Source organism: Pseudorca crassidens, chromosome 5, assembly GCF_039906515.1.
Source record: "Pseudorca crassidens isolate mPseCra1 chromosome 5, mPseCra1.hap1, whole genome shotgun sequence".
Classification (NCBI taxonomy): Eukaryota; Metazoa; Chordata; class Mammalia; order Artiodactyla; family Delphinidae; genus Pseudorca; species Pseudorca crassidens.
This window is the reverse complement of record NC_090300.1, coordinates 117,511,254-117,527,149: the sequence shown is the minus strand read 5'-3', so window position 1 is coordinate 117,527,149 and position 15,896 is coordinate 117,511,254. Positions and strand designations below refer to the sequence as shown.

At 35.8% G+C, this 15,896-nt stretch overlaps 1 protein-coding gene across 6 annotated transcripts in view; it reads right to left on the bottom strand.

Moving 5' to 3' along the window:
* Positions 1-15,896, bottom strand: part of ROBO1 (roundabout guidance receptor 1) — a 404,318-nt gene that overhangs the window by 60,184 nt on the left and 328,238 nt on the right. For all 6 annotated transcript variants that reach the window (XM_067739205.1, XM_067739201.1, XM_067739202.1 and 3 more), the window contains exons 9-15: positions 14,625-14,830; positions 13,038-13,119; positions 12,717-12,885; positions 12,464-12,630; positions 5,445-5,566; positions 4,510-4,741; positions 3,410-3,531 (exon numbers count right to left, since the gene is read on the bottom strand). In XM_067739205.1, the coding sequence (XP_067595306.1) occupies positions 3,410-3,531; positions 4,510-4,741; positions 5,445-5,566; positions 12,464-12,630; positions 12,717-12,885; positions 13,038-13,119; positions 14,625-14,830 (1,100 nt within the window). The remainder of the gene's footprint in view (positions 1-3,409; positions 3,532-4,509; positions 4,742-5,444; positions 5,567-12,463; positions 12,631-12,716; positions 12,886-13,037; positions 13,120-14,624; positions 14,831-15,896) is intronic.

Below are 15,896 nucleotides of genomic sequence, written 5' to 3'. Positions count from 1 at the left end.
ATATAAGTTAATGCAAAGATCAGCACTGTGGTTTTAGACTTAGACAGAGTTCAGACCTATCACGAACCTAATGTAGGAAGTTTCAAAAGTCATTTTTCTCCTGGATCTAGTTCTGAGAAGACTCTTCTAGTCAAACCTAGTAGTACCTTATTAGTACCTTAAAGTCCTCCTTGAACTTTCTTATATACTTTTAAAGGATTATACCAGGTGATTCTATAAAAGTTTCTACAAAGGATTATATCAGATGATTCTACAAATGATTCTACCAAGACCCTGGTTCTTAACCTTATCATCAGGACTTTTTTGTTTTTTTAACACCTAGAAATTATATGCCAGGAAAAAATAAAAGGAACTTGCAAAAAGCTGTATACATCTAGATAAAGAACAATAACTTACCTATTATCATTCAGTATTTGCATTCCTACTATGAACTTGCATAATACTAGCTGACCAGATATCACAAAACAAAAATGAGTAGGAAACTCTGTGTCTAATACTTTACTTCAACAGTTCTCTAGATAAAATTCCCTGGTGCTGTCACAGTCCCATCACCTTTCGTGTCAAAATCGAGAAACAGTTGATTTAAAAAGAGAGAGCTTCTGAATAATCTAAAGTATCTTGGCATAAACATGGTTTTTAAAAATAAAACTGAACATAAAGAATAAGGATCATTCTAGGATTTATTCCACCTATGGTAGGTTGAAAATGAAAGAAAAATTTGAAAGAAAAATAGCACTGAAAAGAAAAATGAAAGAAACATAGCACTCTGATCTTGTATTTACAGTAATTTAAATTAGCCTTTAATAACATACATAAGATCATAAAGAATAACAATACATATTTGATTTAAAAGAAAAATATTCTCCTAATAAGAAAATTATTGTATGTCTCATTAACTTTTTTTTTTTTTCCGGTACGTGGGCCTCTCACTGTTGTGGCCTCTCCCCTTGCGGAGCACAGGCTCCGGATGCGCAGGCTCAGCGGCCATGGCTCACGGGCCCAGCCGTCGGCATGTGGGATCTTCCCGGACTGGGGCACGAACCCGTGTCCCCTGCATCGGCAGGTGGACCCTCAACCACTGCGCCACCAGGGAAGCCCGTCTCATTAACTTTGATATTTGTGGTAGGAAATTATTTTCAGGAAATTAAGATTTCTGAACTATGCTATAATCCTTAATTTAAATGTCACTAACAGATTATTTAATTATTAGAGTGATCTTTTGCAATGTTATAGAGCTTGAATATGATGCATGACAGTATTTGGACTCAGGTTCTATAAGAAAATGATCCATGGAGTAGTAAAACATGCTCTATATGCTTTACGATGTCCTTAAGCAAGGTGTAGGATTAGGTTCAAGTAGCCTATTGTCTAAACTGTAACAGGAAATGGGATTTCAAATAAATCTAAGAGTGTCAGTGTCCTCTATCACACGGGCAAGAGCCTTTAATTTTTTTTCTTTGAAAGTTAATATTATTTTAATATAATTTCAATGCATAATACCAACAAATGGTCAGACTCTATACCAGGGTCTGACCATTTGGAAATAAAGAGTCCTTTGTGATTTTTTCTCCCTCAATTACATTACACAGCTGAACCAAAGCCACAAACTGATTTTGTACCAGTCAATCAGGTTGTGAAAGGCATTTTATTATTTTAAATTGACCATGAAGTTAAGTGAAATCCACCCTTTCACATTTCTTTAGGAGAGAAATGAGTTTTGACTCTTAGGGGAAAATGCCTACATTACACAATTTCGCTTAAGAGCTTAGACATCGCCGCATTTTATATGCTTGAAAATCTCTATGACGGTTTATTTTTCTGGACTGAACCATAGCACCCCATCACTTCCCAGTCTTGAAATAACCTTGAAACTCATGAGAAGGCACTTGAAAGTGTAGAGACTCTTACCTTTTAATGACTCAATTACAGTAGAAGATCTATTTGAAATACCCTAAAATATCCACAGCACATTTATGGCAGTATTTTAAATACTTTAAAAATATGTTGCCCTTTTAAAGTACATGCAACTGTCATACAGAGGTTTTAGTTTGTTTTTAAAAATCATTTAAAAATAAACTGTTATACCTAAAATTGAGCTCAGTATATTTGGTCATTGTACAAATTAATTTGGTACTCAAAAGTACACTTATGATCTTTATTTGGGTTTTATCCAAAAGTGCACAACAGAATCACCTGGAAAGATCTACCAAAGTATATATGCAAGGGCCTTATTAGACTTGCTGAATCAGAATCTCTGAAAATGGTGGCCAGGCACCTATATTTGGAAAATGATTCCATAAGTGATTCTGATGTTAGCATATAACTACCTGTAGAAGGTAAATGTGCTCACCTTCTTAGCATCAGTTTCATATCAATAAACATATATAAATTTTTACATATATGAGATAATTTACAAAGTATCATAATTTAGCTAGTAACTAGAAAAATACTGAGGTATAATGGACATATATACTGAAATATATATGCATATATTTCAGTGTCTATAGAAATACATGTTTTACAGTTAAAAGTCTTCTAGTATGTAGTGTGTTTACATAAGTGTTGAAAAAATACACATAAAATTTACTCTCTATTGAGATTTCCCTAATTCAATCTATCGTTTATTCATTTATCATAGCTCATTAAAACTGTGCTTTAATGTATATTCATTAACAGGATAAATCTCATGTTCTTAATTTTTATTGTACCTTGGCATGCTTGAAAATATTTGCTGGAGATGAATCTATATAAGCCTCTCTAAATTCAATGATTAGAGCTGATAACTTCACAGGTAAAAATAATTATTCAGAATCACTGGATTACATTACTTGACAATACATCACATGTTTAAAAAATTCATTTAAATATATACAGAAGTTTATAATTGAATTTCCTCTGAGACATAAAATTTTGTTTAGAGATGAAAACAAGGTTTATAAAAGAATTTTCAGGCACAATAAAATAATTTTTCCAACTTAGCTCCAATGTTACAAAATTCCAAACATGTTAAAAGAAAGAAATCAAACCATATCTGATACAATTCCATGGGGCAAACTAGTTCTGCAAAATGTATTTAAGCTGTTTTTTAAGGGGAAAAATAAAGAGATTCTTTTATTAGCCTTTACGTTTGTTGTTTGTGTGAAATTATATGTACCTATATGTACTGTGACCAGGTAAATTCTCTCTTTTAAATTCTTTTTTTCAAATGGCTTAAGAAAAAATTATTTCACAATTATTGAATAAACAGGAAAGTATTTTAAAAATAATTTTACATGCTGCTGTGTGGACCAGCAGATGGCGCCAAATATCCATGAACAATTTAACCAAGGTTGCTTTTTTTTTCCCCCCCCTTTTTTTTTTCTGCAGGGGAGAGCAGTGTCCATCAGTAAATTGCTATATATGTATTTACCTTATACTCTTGGACCATTCCATTCTGAGTATCTTCAGGAGGTGGCTGCCAACTGACAAGAATTGCAGTTCCATTTCCATCATGCTTTGATACAGTTACACTTTGGGGTGGGGCACTGGGTGCTATGAAATTGTTTTAAAAAGTAGATATATTATGAGCACACTAGAGAACACTGAAAGCAGGCATTTAACGTTTAAACAAAAACATATAAAATTTATATCCATATATGTATATGTTTTAAAGATGTATCTCATTCAATTTGAATAGTCCCAAACTATTTGTTTTTCCTCGATATCGCTAACCTATTGTTATTGTGAGTTTTCCATAACCAAAGTTATATAGATTATCTCCACAAAACATCCCAGGAGAATTCCTCTTTCTCCTACCCTGTAACCCTAGTCCCATGTTCTCCCTAAAAATGTTCAAAAGCATAAAGATAAATACTAACCATCCATGTTATTAACTGTATCCTATAATTTATTGTAATCAAAGTAATAAAGACATTTTAGGAAAAATTCTGGTTATTTTTAAAGAGTACACTTGTGACATGTAACCTTTAACCTTTACGTAAATACTAATTTTTAATCTCTAGTTATAGAGTGTCCAAACATACTGGTTTGTCTAGAGCTGAGGGTTTCCAGGGACATGAGGCATAAAATGCTAAGCCCGGAAGGTCCCGGGCAAACCAAAACATTACTCACCTTATTTACGGATCATCACTCAAAATAACATTTGATAAATGAATGAAAAATAATTAATGGAAAGACAAGCAAATTGAGGATAATTTCATCTTTAAATGTGAATCTTAGTTCTGAATAATTAAATATATCCAATATGTCATTAAGTAACACAATGTACACATTCGCACATTTTTAGATAGGCCACTACTAAAGCAAGTCGAGTATAATAGAATTTTGGTTTTTAGTAGTTCTAATTAAATAAATCCTATTAACAAAATACAATGCTCACTATCAAAACAGTTAATAATTAATGTCACTAATATTATGACTTAATGTCATTCATACTTTTCCATTAAGTTAATAAAAGCCTAACAAAAAAGTATTGCAATGCATAGTAACCGCACATTTCGTTATACTTGCCTTCTTCTAGGGTTTTGGCAAATTTAATTTCACTATCTGCTCCTTGAAATTCATTAAAAAAAGGACGAGCCTTAATTTCATAGTTGACTCCTTTTTTGAGATCAGGGATAACCACGCTATTTTTGGTTGGAGTCCTCACTTCAAAAACTAACCACTCCGATTCACCATGGCTGGCTCCAAACGGGCGATAAAGAATTTTGTATCCTTGAATATACTGAGACTGTTGGTCCACCTGTTAAAATGACAAATAAAAATGCAACCATTCATGTCCTTTTATTGGCTTTTTAGAAAATTATGAAAATTAAATGTGACACAATGCCAAAAAATTCTATCTGACTTCATTCCACAGTTTTCTAGTTTACATAAAGTAGAATACTAAAAACAAATCACTGTCTTTTGTAATACGTCCGCTTTTGCAGCCTTTATGTACAATATTAGATACTAATTTCTATGCTTCATGCAGAAATGTGAGGCATCATGGCACTTCCACAACAGATATCTAGAGGTAAGTCAGAGTGTCAAGGGGATGAGGAAATAAAATGTATTTTTCCACTTCCTAATTTTAAAAGACTACTTAATATTATTCAGAAATACTTTTCAGTTTAAAAAATTCATATGCTAATGATCCTATCGTTATAGTACTATGAATATATAATTTGTTTCGCCTGAGACTGGTAAAGTTCATTACTGCAGCATAATATAAAATACACACAAGATGAAATTTTTCTCTGTTTAAAGCCATTTCACAGCTACCATAATAAACAATGCTTACATTATAAAGTTATCATTGGTAGAGAGGTAAGCAACAGATATATATAATTTAACTATCTGTTGCATCTCTCTATATATACATATATTTTTTCAGGTAATGATCTTCCAAAGTCATCTGCTTATTAAAACTGAGATCAAATATTACGGCAGCAACAATGACTCACTGTCCAGTGCACTTCGACCGAAGAGGAAGAAAGGACGGTGGGGTTGTGGAGATGCAGTACGACATCTCCCAGTTCTCGCTGGACCTGCTTGTGATCCACCCCCTGACTTGTTGGGGGAACATCTGCAACAATCCAAGGAGACTGTGTCAGATCCTAGACAATGCAACTGACTTGAATGAAAGCATGGGGGAAACAATCCTTTCATTCATAGAAAAATCTCAGAAAAGAAGCAGCATTCCAACTGTGAAGGATAATTCCAACCTGTGATACAGAATAAAATAGGAACAACTTAACCTTTTTACTGGAGTCAGGAGGATAGGACATATAGAGAGAGACAACAAGCAGAGGGCATGGAGACAGCAATAAAGAGCAGGAGGCAAAGATAACAATGGCAAACAGCAGCATCTGAGGGCTCCTCCTGTCATGTAATGATCACTTTCTTGCCAAAGATGAGGAGCCTATGCAATCTCCTCTGAGTTTGTTATACAACCTTCTGTACTGATCCTAACTATGCCAGAAAGAAAAGAGCCAGGATTTGCAGCACAGCAGATGAGTAATGGAGAGAATGGACACACATAAGTGAAAAGCAAGCACAAAAAGACATCCTCACCGTATAACATGAACCTGGATAGCTTCCCAAATAAGATATATGATAAGTTAATGGTTATGATGGAGGATACAGGAACCACCAACACAATAGGATAGCACAGGATAAGATAGAATAAAACAGAATAGAACAGAACAAAACAAATCTGATGAGAAAAGAGTACTTAACATCTATTTAATTGATGGTTTGGTTTAGTTTAGTTATTGTATCACTGTCAGAAAGGTGCAATAAAGAGTTCTAAATCTCAAGAACACCGACATTTTTGGAAAGGAGACCAAGAACATAGTAAGAATTAAATTGCTACTAGTGTTCATTTATGTTGCGCTTTTTTCCCAACAAGAGGGTGTTTTGTTAAACTTACTAAGAAGTCTGTACTTGATAAAAATTGCCTGTTTCTAAAGAGATTTTCTAAGTACAGATGCTTTGCTTTGTTTACAGTAGTAATAGGGAACACAGGATGAACAAGAGAAGAAAATTAAGATTTTTCTAATATCCATAATTCTCCTTCTCAAAGTACTGTATCTTGGCACATATATTCCGGATTACTTTCCATCGCACAAGCAACAGAAACAAGAATTTTAGTTTTATGAATGATTAAATACTTTTAAAGAACTGAGGTCGGATAGAACACAAAAACATGAATATGAAAAATGTGGTTGGGGACTTCCCTGGTGGTCCAATGGTTAAGACTCCGCGCTGCCAGTGTTCAAGGAAGGGAACTTGGCTACAGAAAGACTGAACACCTGCTCCAAGGCCACAGCATCCATGAGCAGGCAGTAAAAGCCAGGCCTTTGGACACAAATCATGCATGCTCTTTTCACTACCCCAGACCACCTTATTCATGGGATCTAAGTTTCTTGGTTAAGAATGCAAGTCAACTGGAAGTTCATACCTCTTTGCAAACTTCCAGTTGCAAAATAAATGACTCACAGGTATGAAATGCACAGGGTGGGATATGTAGTCAATAACTATGTAATGTCTTTGTATGTTGACATATGGTAACTAGACATGCTGGTGATCACTTTGAAATGTATAGAAATATCGAATGACTATGTTACGTAACAGGAACTAACACAGTGTTGTAGGTCAATTATACTTCAAAAACAAACAAGCAAACAAACAAACTCATAGAAAGAGAGAACAGATCTGAAAAAAAAAAAAAAAAAAAAAAGACTCTGAGCTTCCACTGCAGGGGGTAAGGGTTCGATCCCTGGATGGGAACTAAGATTCCCACATGCCTCATGGCGTGGCCAAACAAAAAAAAAATGAGGTCAGCTATATGGAAAAAGAATCTAAAAGAGAGTGGACATATGCATATGTGCATATAATATTCATTTTGCTGTACACCTGAAACTAACACAACAGTGTAAGTCAGCTATACTCCAATAAAAATTTTAAAAAATGAGGTTGGTAAGTATGTTTGATGAAGTCCATGGAAGGCAAGCAAATGAAAGACAAGACAGAACAAGAGTGCTATTCAGGGGCTTCCCTGGTGGTGCAGTGGTTGAAAGTCCCCCTGCCGATGCAGAGGACGTGGGTTCGTGCCCCGGTCCGGGAAGATCCCACATGCGGCGGAGCGGCTGGGCCCGTGAGCCATGGTCGCTGAGCCTGCGTGTCTGGAGCCTGTGCTCCGCAACGGGAGAGGCCCGCGTACCGCAAAAAGAAGAGTGCTATTCAAAACCCTTAGATGTAATAACCTTCATTTATAAACGTATAAATAAGCAAAATGAGAAAACCTGAGATAGTTTTGGCTTCTCATAGTTTATCAGGCCTTTGGAATAGCTTTGGCTCATATCGGTCTTCAGGCTACCTATTTTCACAGACTAGAGTCAGAAAGCACTTGATTGTAACTTTTCCATCTCAGGCAGATTTACTTCTCTACTGGTCTCCATTGCTCCTACAACTTTAGCTACCATCTATCTCTAGGGTAAGAGTCGAGCTCTTGGAATAAGACAGAAATAAGACAGAAATAAGTTTCCCCAACTTAGCAACTCGACAGCTATGTAATATTGGGAAGATTTCTTAACCTCACTATTTTCAGTTACCTCATCTGTCAAATGGCAATATCAATGGAAGCTACTTCTGAGGAGGGGATTTTTGTGAGAACTGCATTTTTTAAGGCATATAAAGTCCTCTTCTTGAAGGTAGGGATTGGGTCAATTTTTATGAACCCAGAATACCTAGCACAGTTCCATACATATAGAATGTGTTAATAAACATTAGTTGAGTTAAAGTGAATTACTGTATGGAAAACACACACATATCAAACATATTATATTAGCTTCTAAACATGTTCTCTCACATGTAAACTTCCATCCTCAGGGAATCGTCTACCTTTTAGGAAGTGTCTTAGTAATCATTTTAAAAGGTAACTACTATAATTTGCATGGCAATCTCTAATTTCTCTGGTTGAGATAACATGCCAGCTAATCCCTTCATGAAATCTAGGAAAAATCCCTAGTGTAACCATTTTGGCAATAGAATATTATTTTAGAAAATTCCTCATCGGAAAGAAAAATGGAAAGTAATGTCTAATAATGTAATATTGAGACATGTATTAATTGGTCCCTTTATTGTTCTTGCTTTCCTTCTCCTCCTGAAAGAAAGGTATTATAATGTGAAAGGTCTTCCCAACATTCAGAATTAAACTTGGAGGAAATCTCAGATATGATTCTACTCCCATTATTTCCCCAGTATTGGAGCTCCCTATACATAATCTCTGGGGGGGGCATTATCCAGGCCCCCCTTCATTATTTACAATAACTGGTCTCTTATTATCTATAGTATACACATATTCTGTACATTCTATGTCTGTGTGCATATTCTTTAAAAGATAGGGCTCAAGAATGCCGTGTGGACAGAACATGGATAAAGAATAGTACTAACAGTGGCAACAACTACCCTCATCTCAGCAATGTCTACCCCCCAGCCCACTCCCACTTGCTAGGTGCTCATGTCATCTTCCTTGCATTATCAAATCTTGTGTTTGGGAAAGCACATTTTGATTACACTGGGACAGGGCTCCAACTCCAACTGCGACCTAGGTCTACCTGACTCCTGAACAGGAAACCATGCCCTGGATCTGTGCAAGTTTAAGACCCAGCTCATTCATAGAAATGCCCACTTGGGGAAGACTATTTTTGCAGCCATGCTGCAGAAGTAATTAAAGAAATTATGCCTGCTCCCTCGTGAATCAACTTCCAACAAGTCTTTCCTGAATTCCCTCTACCCCTGGCTCTTCTCCTAACTGCTTACACGTCCTGTACCCTTCAACTGGATTTTCCCAGGTTCTTCCCCAGGCTCCTGCTATGGCCTGACTCAGCTCGGCTTCGGTGTGTCTCAAAAGCAGTCTAAGTACTAGACGATGAAATCTGCCTCAATGTTAACTTCCACGCATTGGCTTGTTTTGGTGCCTGGAGTTAGAATAAGCATATCTTACTCTTAAAGTATTAAGGAAGAAAAAGTCAAGCCCAGTCTAACGTTGTTATTTTGGGGGTTAAATGTGCCAAGTCTTTGGATTTCTTTTCCAATGATGTGGTTTTCAGCCTTTAGTGCAGCCTCACCAACCATCCTCACTGTCTTCCTCTTAAAAGTCTACCTGAAAATGCAGTGCTCAAAATAGGACACATTACTCCCTTCGTGATCTGACCAGTTCAGATTTTGATCTGCGTATAATTCTGCTAAGACTAGATTTGTTTCTTCGACAACTACTCACTCCGTTGGCTCAGACAGGTGTGCTAACTGACTTCCAACACTGAAGTCATCCTGACGCACCTGACACACACTCATGTACTCTCTTTTTAAGCCGAGTAGCCTCAGCCTATTCTTCTACAGCTAATTTTTTTTTTTTTTTTAAAAGAAGATGTTGGGGGTAGGAGTTTATTAATTAATTATTTTATTTTTGCTGTGTTGGGTCTTCGTTTCTGTGCGAGGGCTTTCTCTAGTTGTGGCAAGTGGGGGCCACTCTTCATCGCGGTGCGCGGGCCTCTCACTGTTGTGGCCTCTCTCGTTGCGGAGCACAGGCTCCAGATGCGCAGGCTCAGTAGTTGTGGCTCACAGGCCTAGTTGCTCCACGGCATGTGGGATCCTCCCAGACCAGGGCTCGAACCCGTATACCCTGCATTGGCAGGCAGATTCTCAACCGCTGCGCCACCAGGGAAGCCCCTACAGCTAATTTTTTAAACCTAAGTTCAAGTACCAGACTTATACATTTGCTCCATTAATTTTAATCTTGTTAGTGCTGGCCCATCATTCCAGACTGTCGAGATACATTTAATTCTGGTTTTCTCACTCAGCACACTAGCTGTGTTTCTCAAATTTTATGAACTTCCTCTGTTTTTATTCCAGACAGTGAAAGAAATACAAGTCCAATGACAGTCTTATGGCATATAATATAAAAGAAATATGAGCCCTGTATATTCATAAATTGGCTAATTTAATCCTTGTCCAATCTTGTGGAGTAGGGATTTTTTAGCCCCATTATATAGATGAGGGAGCCGATGCTCAGGGAACATACTAACTTGCTAGTAGGTTGAAGAGCTGAGATGAAAAATTCTTTGATTTCACAATTGTATGACTGTTTCACTATGTTTCCAGTTTTCCAGTTGACATGGGTTTGTTTCCTTTAAGTTGTTCTACTAGCTATCATGTATAAAGGTAAGTTGATTAAATTTTTTAAAAAACTTAAATTAACTCACTGATAAGATGTTGACTACCTCCTCGCTTAAGAGTTGAGGATATATTTTACAAAATCATTCATATGAGTATGTGACAGAACTGCAGTTAATGAAAAACTTTTCCTAAGGTCTACTGGGTAGAGGCCACTGTACTGGGGACAAAAGTTTAAGTTCACTTTACAGCTGTCATAGTTTCTGCATCCTTTACAAATGCGTATCTAATATTGAAAACCTCAAACTGCCTTAAGGCAGGCTCCAAGAATATTAAAGCTACTGGTGAAGTGACTCATAATAGCAAATATATGCATTTGGGTGTGTTGATTTCACACAGCAAGAAACAGACATGGGCATGTTCTACAACTCAGTTTGCTCTCTCAGTGAATTCTGAAACAAAAAGTCCTTCCCAAAAGATTGCTTATATACTCACTGGAGAAGACAAAACATGCAACATGGCTGGCAGACCCTCTCCCAAACCAGGAAAAAGTAATTTAAATCTTTCAATACTTTTGTGTGCAATTTGTTTCTGTCACTGTAACTAAGTTTCCATTTTTCCTTTGGAAATATATGAATTAAGATAGAGACATTATGATTCCTCTGTATGTTGAGAAAAGAATTTTATATTTCTAATTCCTACCATCTAGAATTACCTTTCTTTATTAATCTTATATTAATAAAGTATATTTTAATTGTGATGACAATATGTTTAAAAAAAGGTAAAGGTTGATTCAAATTCATCTTTTTTTAATATATAAATTTTACTACTATTAAAACATTAAAATAACAGGAGGAGCAAGAGGGTGGGTAGGAGATAATAATCTGTTGAAAGCTAAAAATAATTCCTGGCCTTCCCTGGTGGCGCAGTGGTTGAGAGTCCACCTGCCGATGCAGGGAACACAGGTTCGTGCCCCAGTCCGGGAAGATCTCACATGCCGTGGAGCGGCTGGGCCCGTGAGCCATGGCCGCTGAGCCTGCGTGTCTGGAGCCTGTGCTCCGCAACGGGAGAGGCCACGACAGTGAGAGGCCTGCGTACCACACACACACACACACACACACACACAAATAATAATAATAATAATAATTCCTATTCATGAAAGACAATAAAAAGCAGTGTATCCAGAATGTGGTCCAAGTGAAAAAATTTCCAATTTCAAATCTTTTTAGAAGCAGCTTCAACATGTTCATTTTTCCTTTTATCTGTTTCTTTAACCCAGCTTTGACGAAAATATACATGATTTCCATTTAAAAGTTTAATATATCATGGTTCACATGATTGGCAATGAAAGATAGGCGAAACAACATACAGACCTAAATTATTTTTGCAATGGTTGCAATGTTCAAAACTCATCCAGGAGGTCATGAGTATTAATCTCAACATACATAAAATTTACTCAATTTTAAAAACAATTACGTGATTAAAATTTTACACCCACATATAGTCATATTTAAAAATCAAAAAATTGAAAATAATACAAAAATATTCACATAATATTTTTGCTCACTGGATTTGTGATTTATAAAATGAGAAACATTTCTCTGTTATTCATCTTGTCTTGGAGTGCTTAGTCCAGAAAATAAGAAAGTATGCAGACACTGTGTATTAAAAATTAATTGAGCAACTTGGATAATAGATCTATGTTAAATATACAATCCTAGCATGTAGTACAAATGAGTTACTTGTAAAATTATAACATCTAAAGATAAGTAGATGTCTCAAGGCTGAGTAAATCAATATTTACCTTGTGTTTTCACTGGGTCTGATATCTGGCTTGGATCACTAATTCCATATGCATTTGCTGCCCTCACAAGGAAAAGGTAAATTGCATTAGGTTTGAGTCCTTTAATGGCAAATGTTTCTGTTTTCACATTCTCTGCTACGGTCTGCCAGCTGCTGCCAGATGCATGGCTAAGGATAGATACACAAGTTAGAACATGCATATTTAATGGTAAATCAAAAGAGAGAACAACTAGGAAACATCGTCTTCACTCTACCTGAAGGCTTCTATAATATAAGATGTTGGAGTAGCACCTGAATTCAAATTTGGTTGCCATGACAACGTTACTGTATTTCGGCTGACATCTGTAACTTCAGGTTTTGAGGGGGCACTAGGGATTAAATTTGGGTCGGTGGGTCTTGGAGGCTGAACTGGAACTCCAAATTCTAACAAAGAAGAAAAAGATGTTTACGCAGATAAGCACATAAATGTAGATATCATACCCATCCACCTACTCAAACATCAAGACATGCTCTTCATCTTTTTACCAGTGAGTAAACAAAAGCTTTATTTTAAGGTAAAATACTATTGAATTTACCTTGGACTTCAATGTAAGCACTCCATGTTGCTTCACCGCTGGGGGTTGATGCAATGCAGGTGTACCGACCAGTGTCACCCAGCTGAGAAGACAGATGCAAAATAAATATTTGGAACAATCAAGAGCTCACTGGGCTGAAAAAGCAATTATAGTTTTGTATATGGTCCATGAATATGGATAACTTGCATTAAAAAGCACTAACCAGAAACTGCCTCTTAATTTGTTTTTATTGAATGTGAAGTAAAATATTGCATGAAGACAGAAGACAAAAATGTTATTCTAACTGTATAATAAAAATATAATATTTAAGTGCATTAACATCACCATTTTCTGTGTCGCACAGTAAACAATGAGCTATATAACTTTAATTTCAAAGGGTTAATCTTTATTACTAATTTATAGCTTTATATTTAATAAGTCACGTAATAGGGCTAATAAAATTTAGCCAGTGACTATTCTTGCTATTTCATATATTATGTGAGTTACACCCATATGGATATCAGAGATAAACAAATATTTATAGAAAATGGATAGACACAAAATGATTTCTTCTTAAAGCATTCACTCTTTTTTCTCATTTTATTTTTTTAACCTGTAACTTAAGGCAGTTTCGTAAGTATAAAGTCAAACTCCAGCTGGAATGATGCTCTCTCTTCCTTTGAAAGACTGACTGCCAGAAAACAAACACAGGTCACATGTTCAATGTTAAAATCATCAGTACCATAATGAACCCATATACCTCTGCCTAAGGTAATAATTCTATCATCAAATAATGTTAGATAAAACAAAAACACTGTCATCTTGCTCTGGCAATTGTAATAACAAAGTCACAATCATTGTCACATAAAAGTACAACATATTAACTTTCGTGGCACATAAAATGAACTGCTATGTTGATCCAAAACTCCAAAGAAGCCGCCCACAATAGGCAATAAAGCAATCGAAATTTATGTTTATTGCTGTCAAGGCTATTCTTTCATATGCCTCATGAGCTTGTCTGATCTTGATCTAAAATGAAAACAAAAATCAAAGCAAAAGAACACAGTCCTGAAAGAACAGGTATGGGATGTGATGCCCTGGGAAGGTAAATCCCTAAATTGTTCCCACAAACCTGTGGGCTTTCATCATTTAATATTCTGATTTGAAATGTACATTCAATGTGTACATTGCTTTATTGTTTGCATGCAGAGTATTCTGTAATTGCAAAATTCTGAACCAAATATTCACAATAAAAGAACTCTTCAAGTACACGGCACATAATATGATACTGGAAGATATCTTTGAAAAATGCTATACGGAATGAATGCATCACATCACCACTTGGAAGGTATTTTTATCTCCCATAAATCCTCATCCTTTTCTCCTCCATGTAAAACCTTAAACTACTTGCCATGGGTTAAATTATGAGTCAAATCATCTTTAATATACACAGTGAAATGTCTGAAAGAATAACGCATCAAATTAAAAATATATTAATACTGTTATTAACATTTCATTGATTCTAAAATTTGAGACTTCAACACTAGTTGCTGGAGGCAAAACCAAAGTGGAACAAAATGGGAAACCCAGGGTGTCATTTCAAGTTACCTTAGCATATCGGATCTGTAGTACTCCGGTCTCCAGCTGTTTGATTCGAGAATCTTGGGTTGAAACAAGGACTCCATCCTTTCTCCACAGAATTGTGGGCACTGGACTGCCTGTGGCCACACAGCTGAGCACTAAAGTACCATCCACTGCTACAGTCTGATTCACAGGACCCTGTCGAATGACTGGGGGAGGTCGGTCTGAGATCACTGCCAGAACAAACAACAGGAAATAGATTTCTGCAACTGGAAGCAATTTTCTAATCATCCGAACAACAGCAGTTGCTCTAGGCTTTGAAACAAACTAATTAAACAAGTAATTAAAGTAGGAGACATGCATTATTCAGAATGCATTTCTATGATGCACTGATTCAGAATATTAAAATGTACTCCTTTCAAATGACCAACCACTGACTAGGCTTGCTGCATTGTCAAGGGACCTACTTAAGAGTTCAGAGACTAAATAAGGATTGTGGATGGTGAAGGAAATGTATAGTGGAGAGAAATGGAATACTGTGCTTTTTAAACTTTAAAATACGTAAAACACAAAACAACAAAAAACCCATCTACCCCAAGGAAACGTATAAGACAGATTTTCATAAATGACCCCAAACCAACTTGATAATCTTTCTGAGTCCAACAGAAAGAATGATGGTATCATACCAGCATGCTTGACAATTTTAGATTCAAAAATGTGCTTTGGACTTTGATAACTGATCAATCAATATGACTGAGCTCTTTTTATCTTGGAATTTTTTCTATTAAAAGAGTACATAGTGAATTCAGAGAAACTGGAAAACTGTCTAAAAATATTCTTGGTAAGCTAATCCAAAAATATAATTGAAGTGGATATCCTAACCCAGGATATAACACACTTCCATATCAGAATTATAGGAATGGGAAGGCACTTTCGCTAAATCTATCACCTTAACAGTTTTAATGTCCCATGGAAGGAAACAATGGAAGGCATTTTTATAACATATAAATAAAATTACTCTTATTATATGAAAAAATCTAAAACTTAAAAACTCTATCTGAGATAATAAAGTCATAATTCTAGGAAAAAATCCAAAACAACTGTAGTGGAACTAGTATAAATCCTGCATTAGAGAGATGTTCTGATCTCCTGACATAGGCAATTTAGGTGAAATTCCATAGATAGTTTTTTAAATGAATAAACATTAAAAATAAAGTTCATTTTTCATTATTAAACTTTAAAATTCTGAATATTAGTTTAAAATATTTTAAGTCACAAATATTCAAAACACAACTCTAA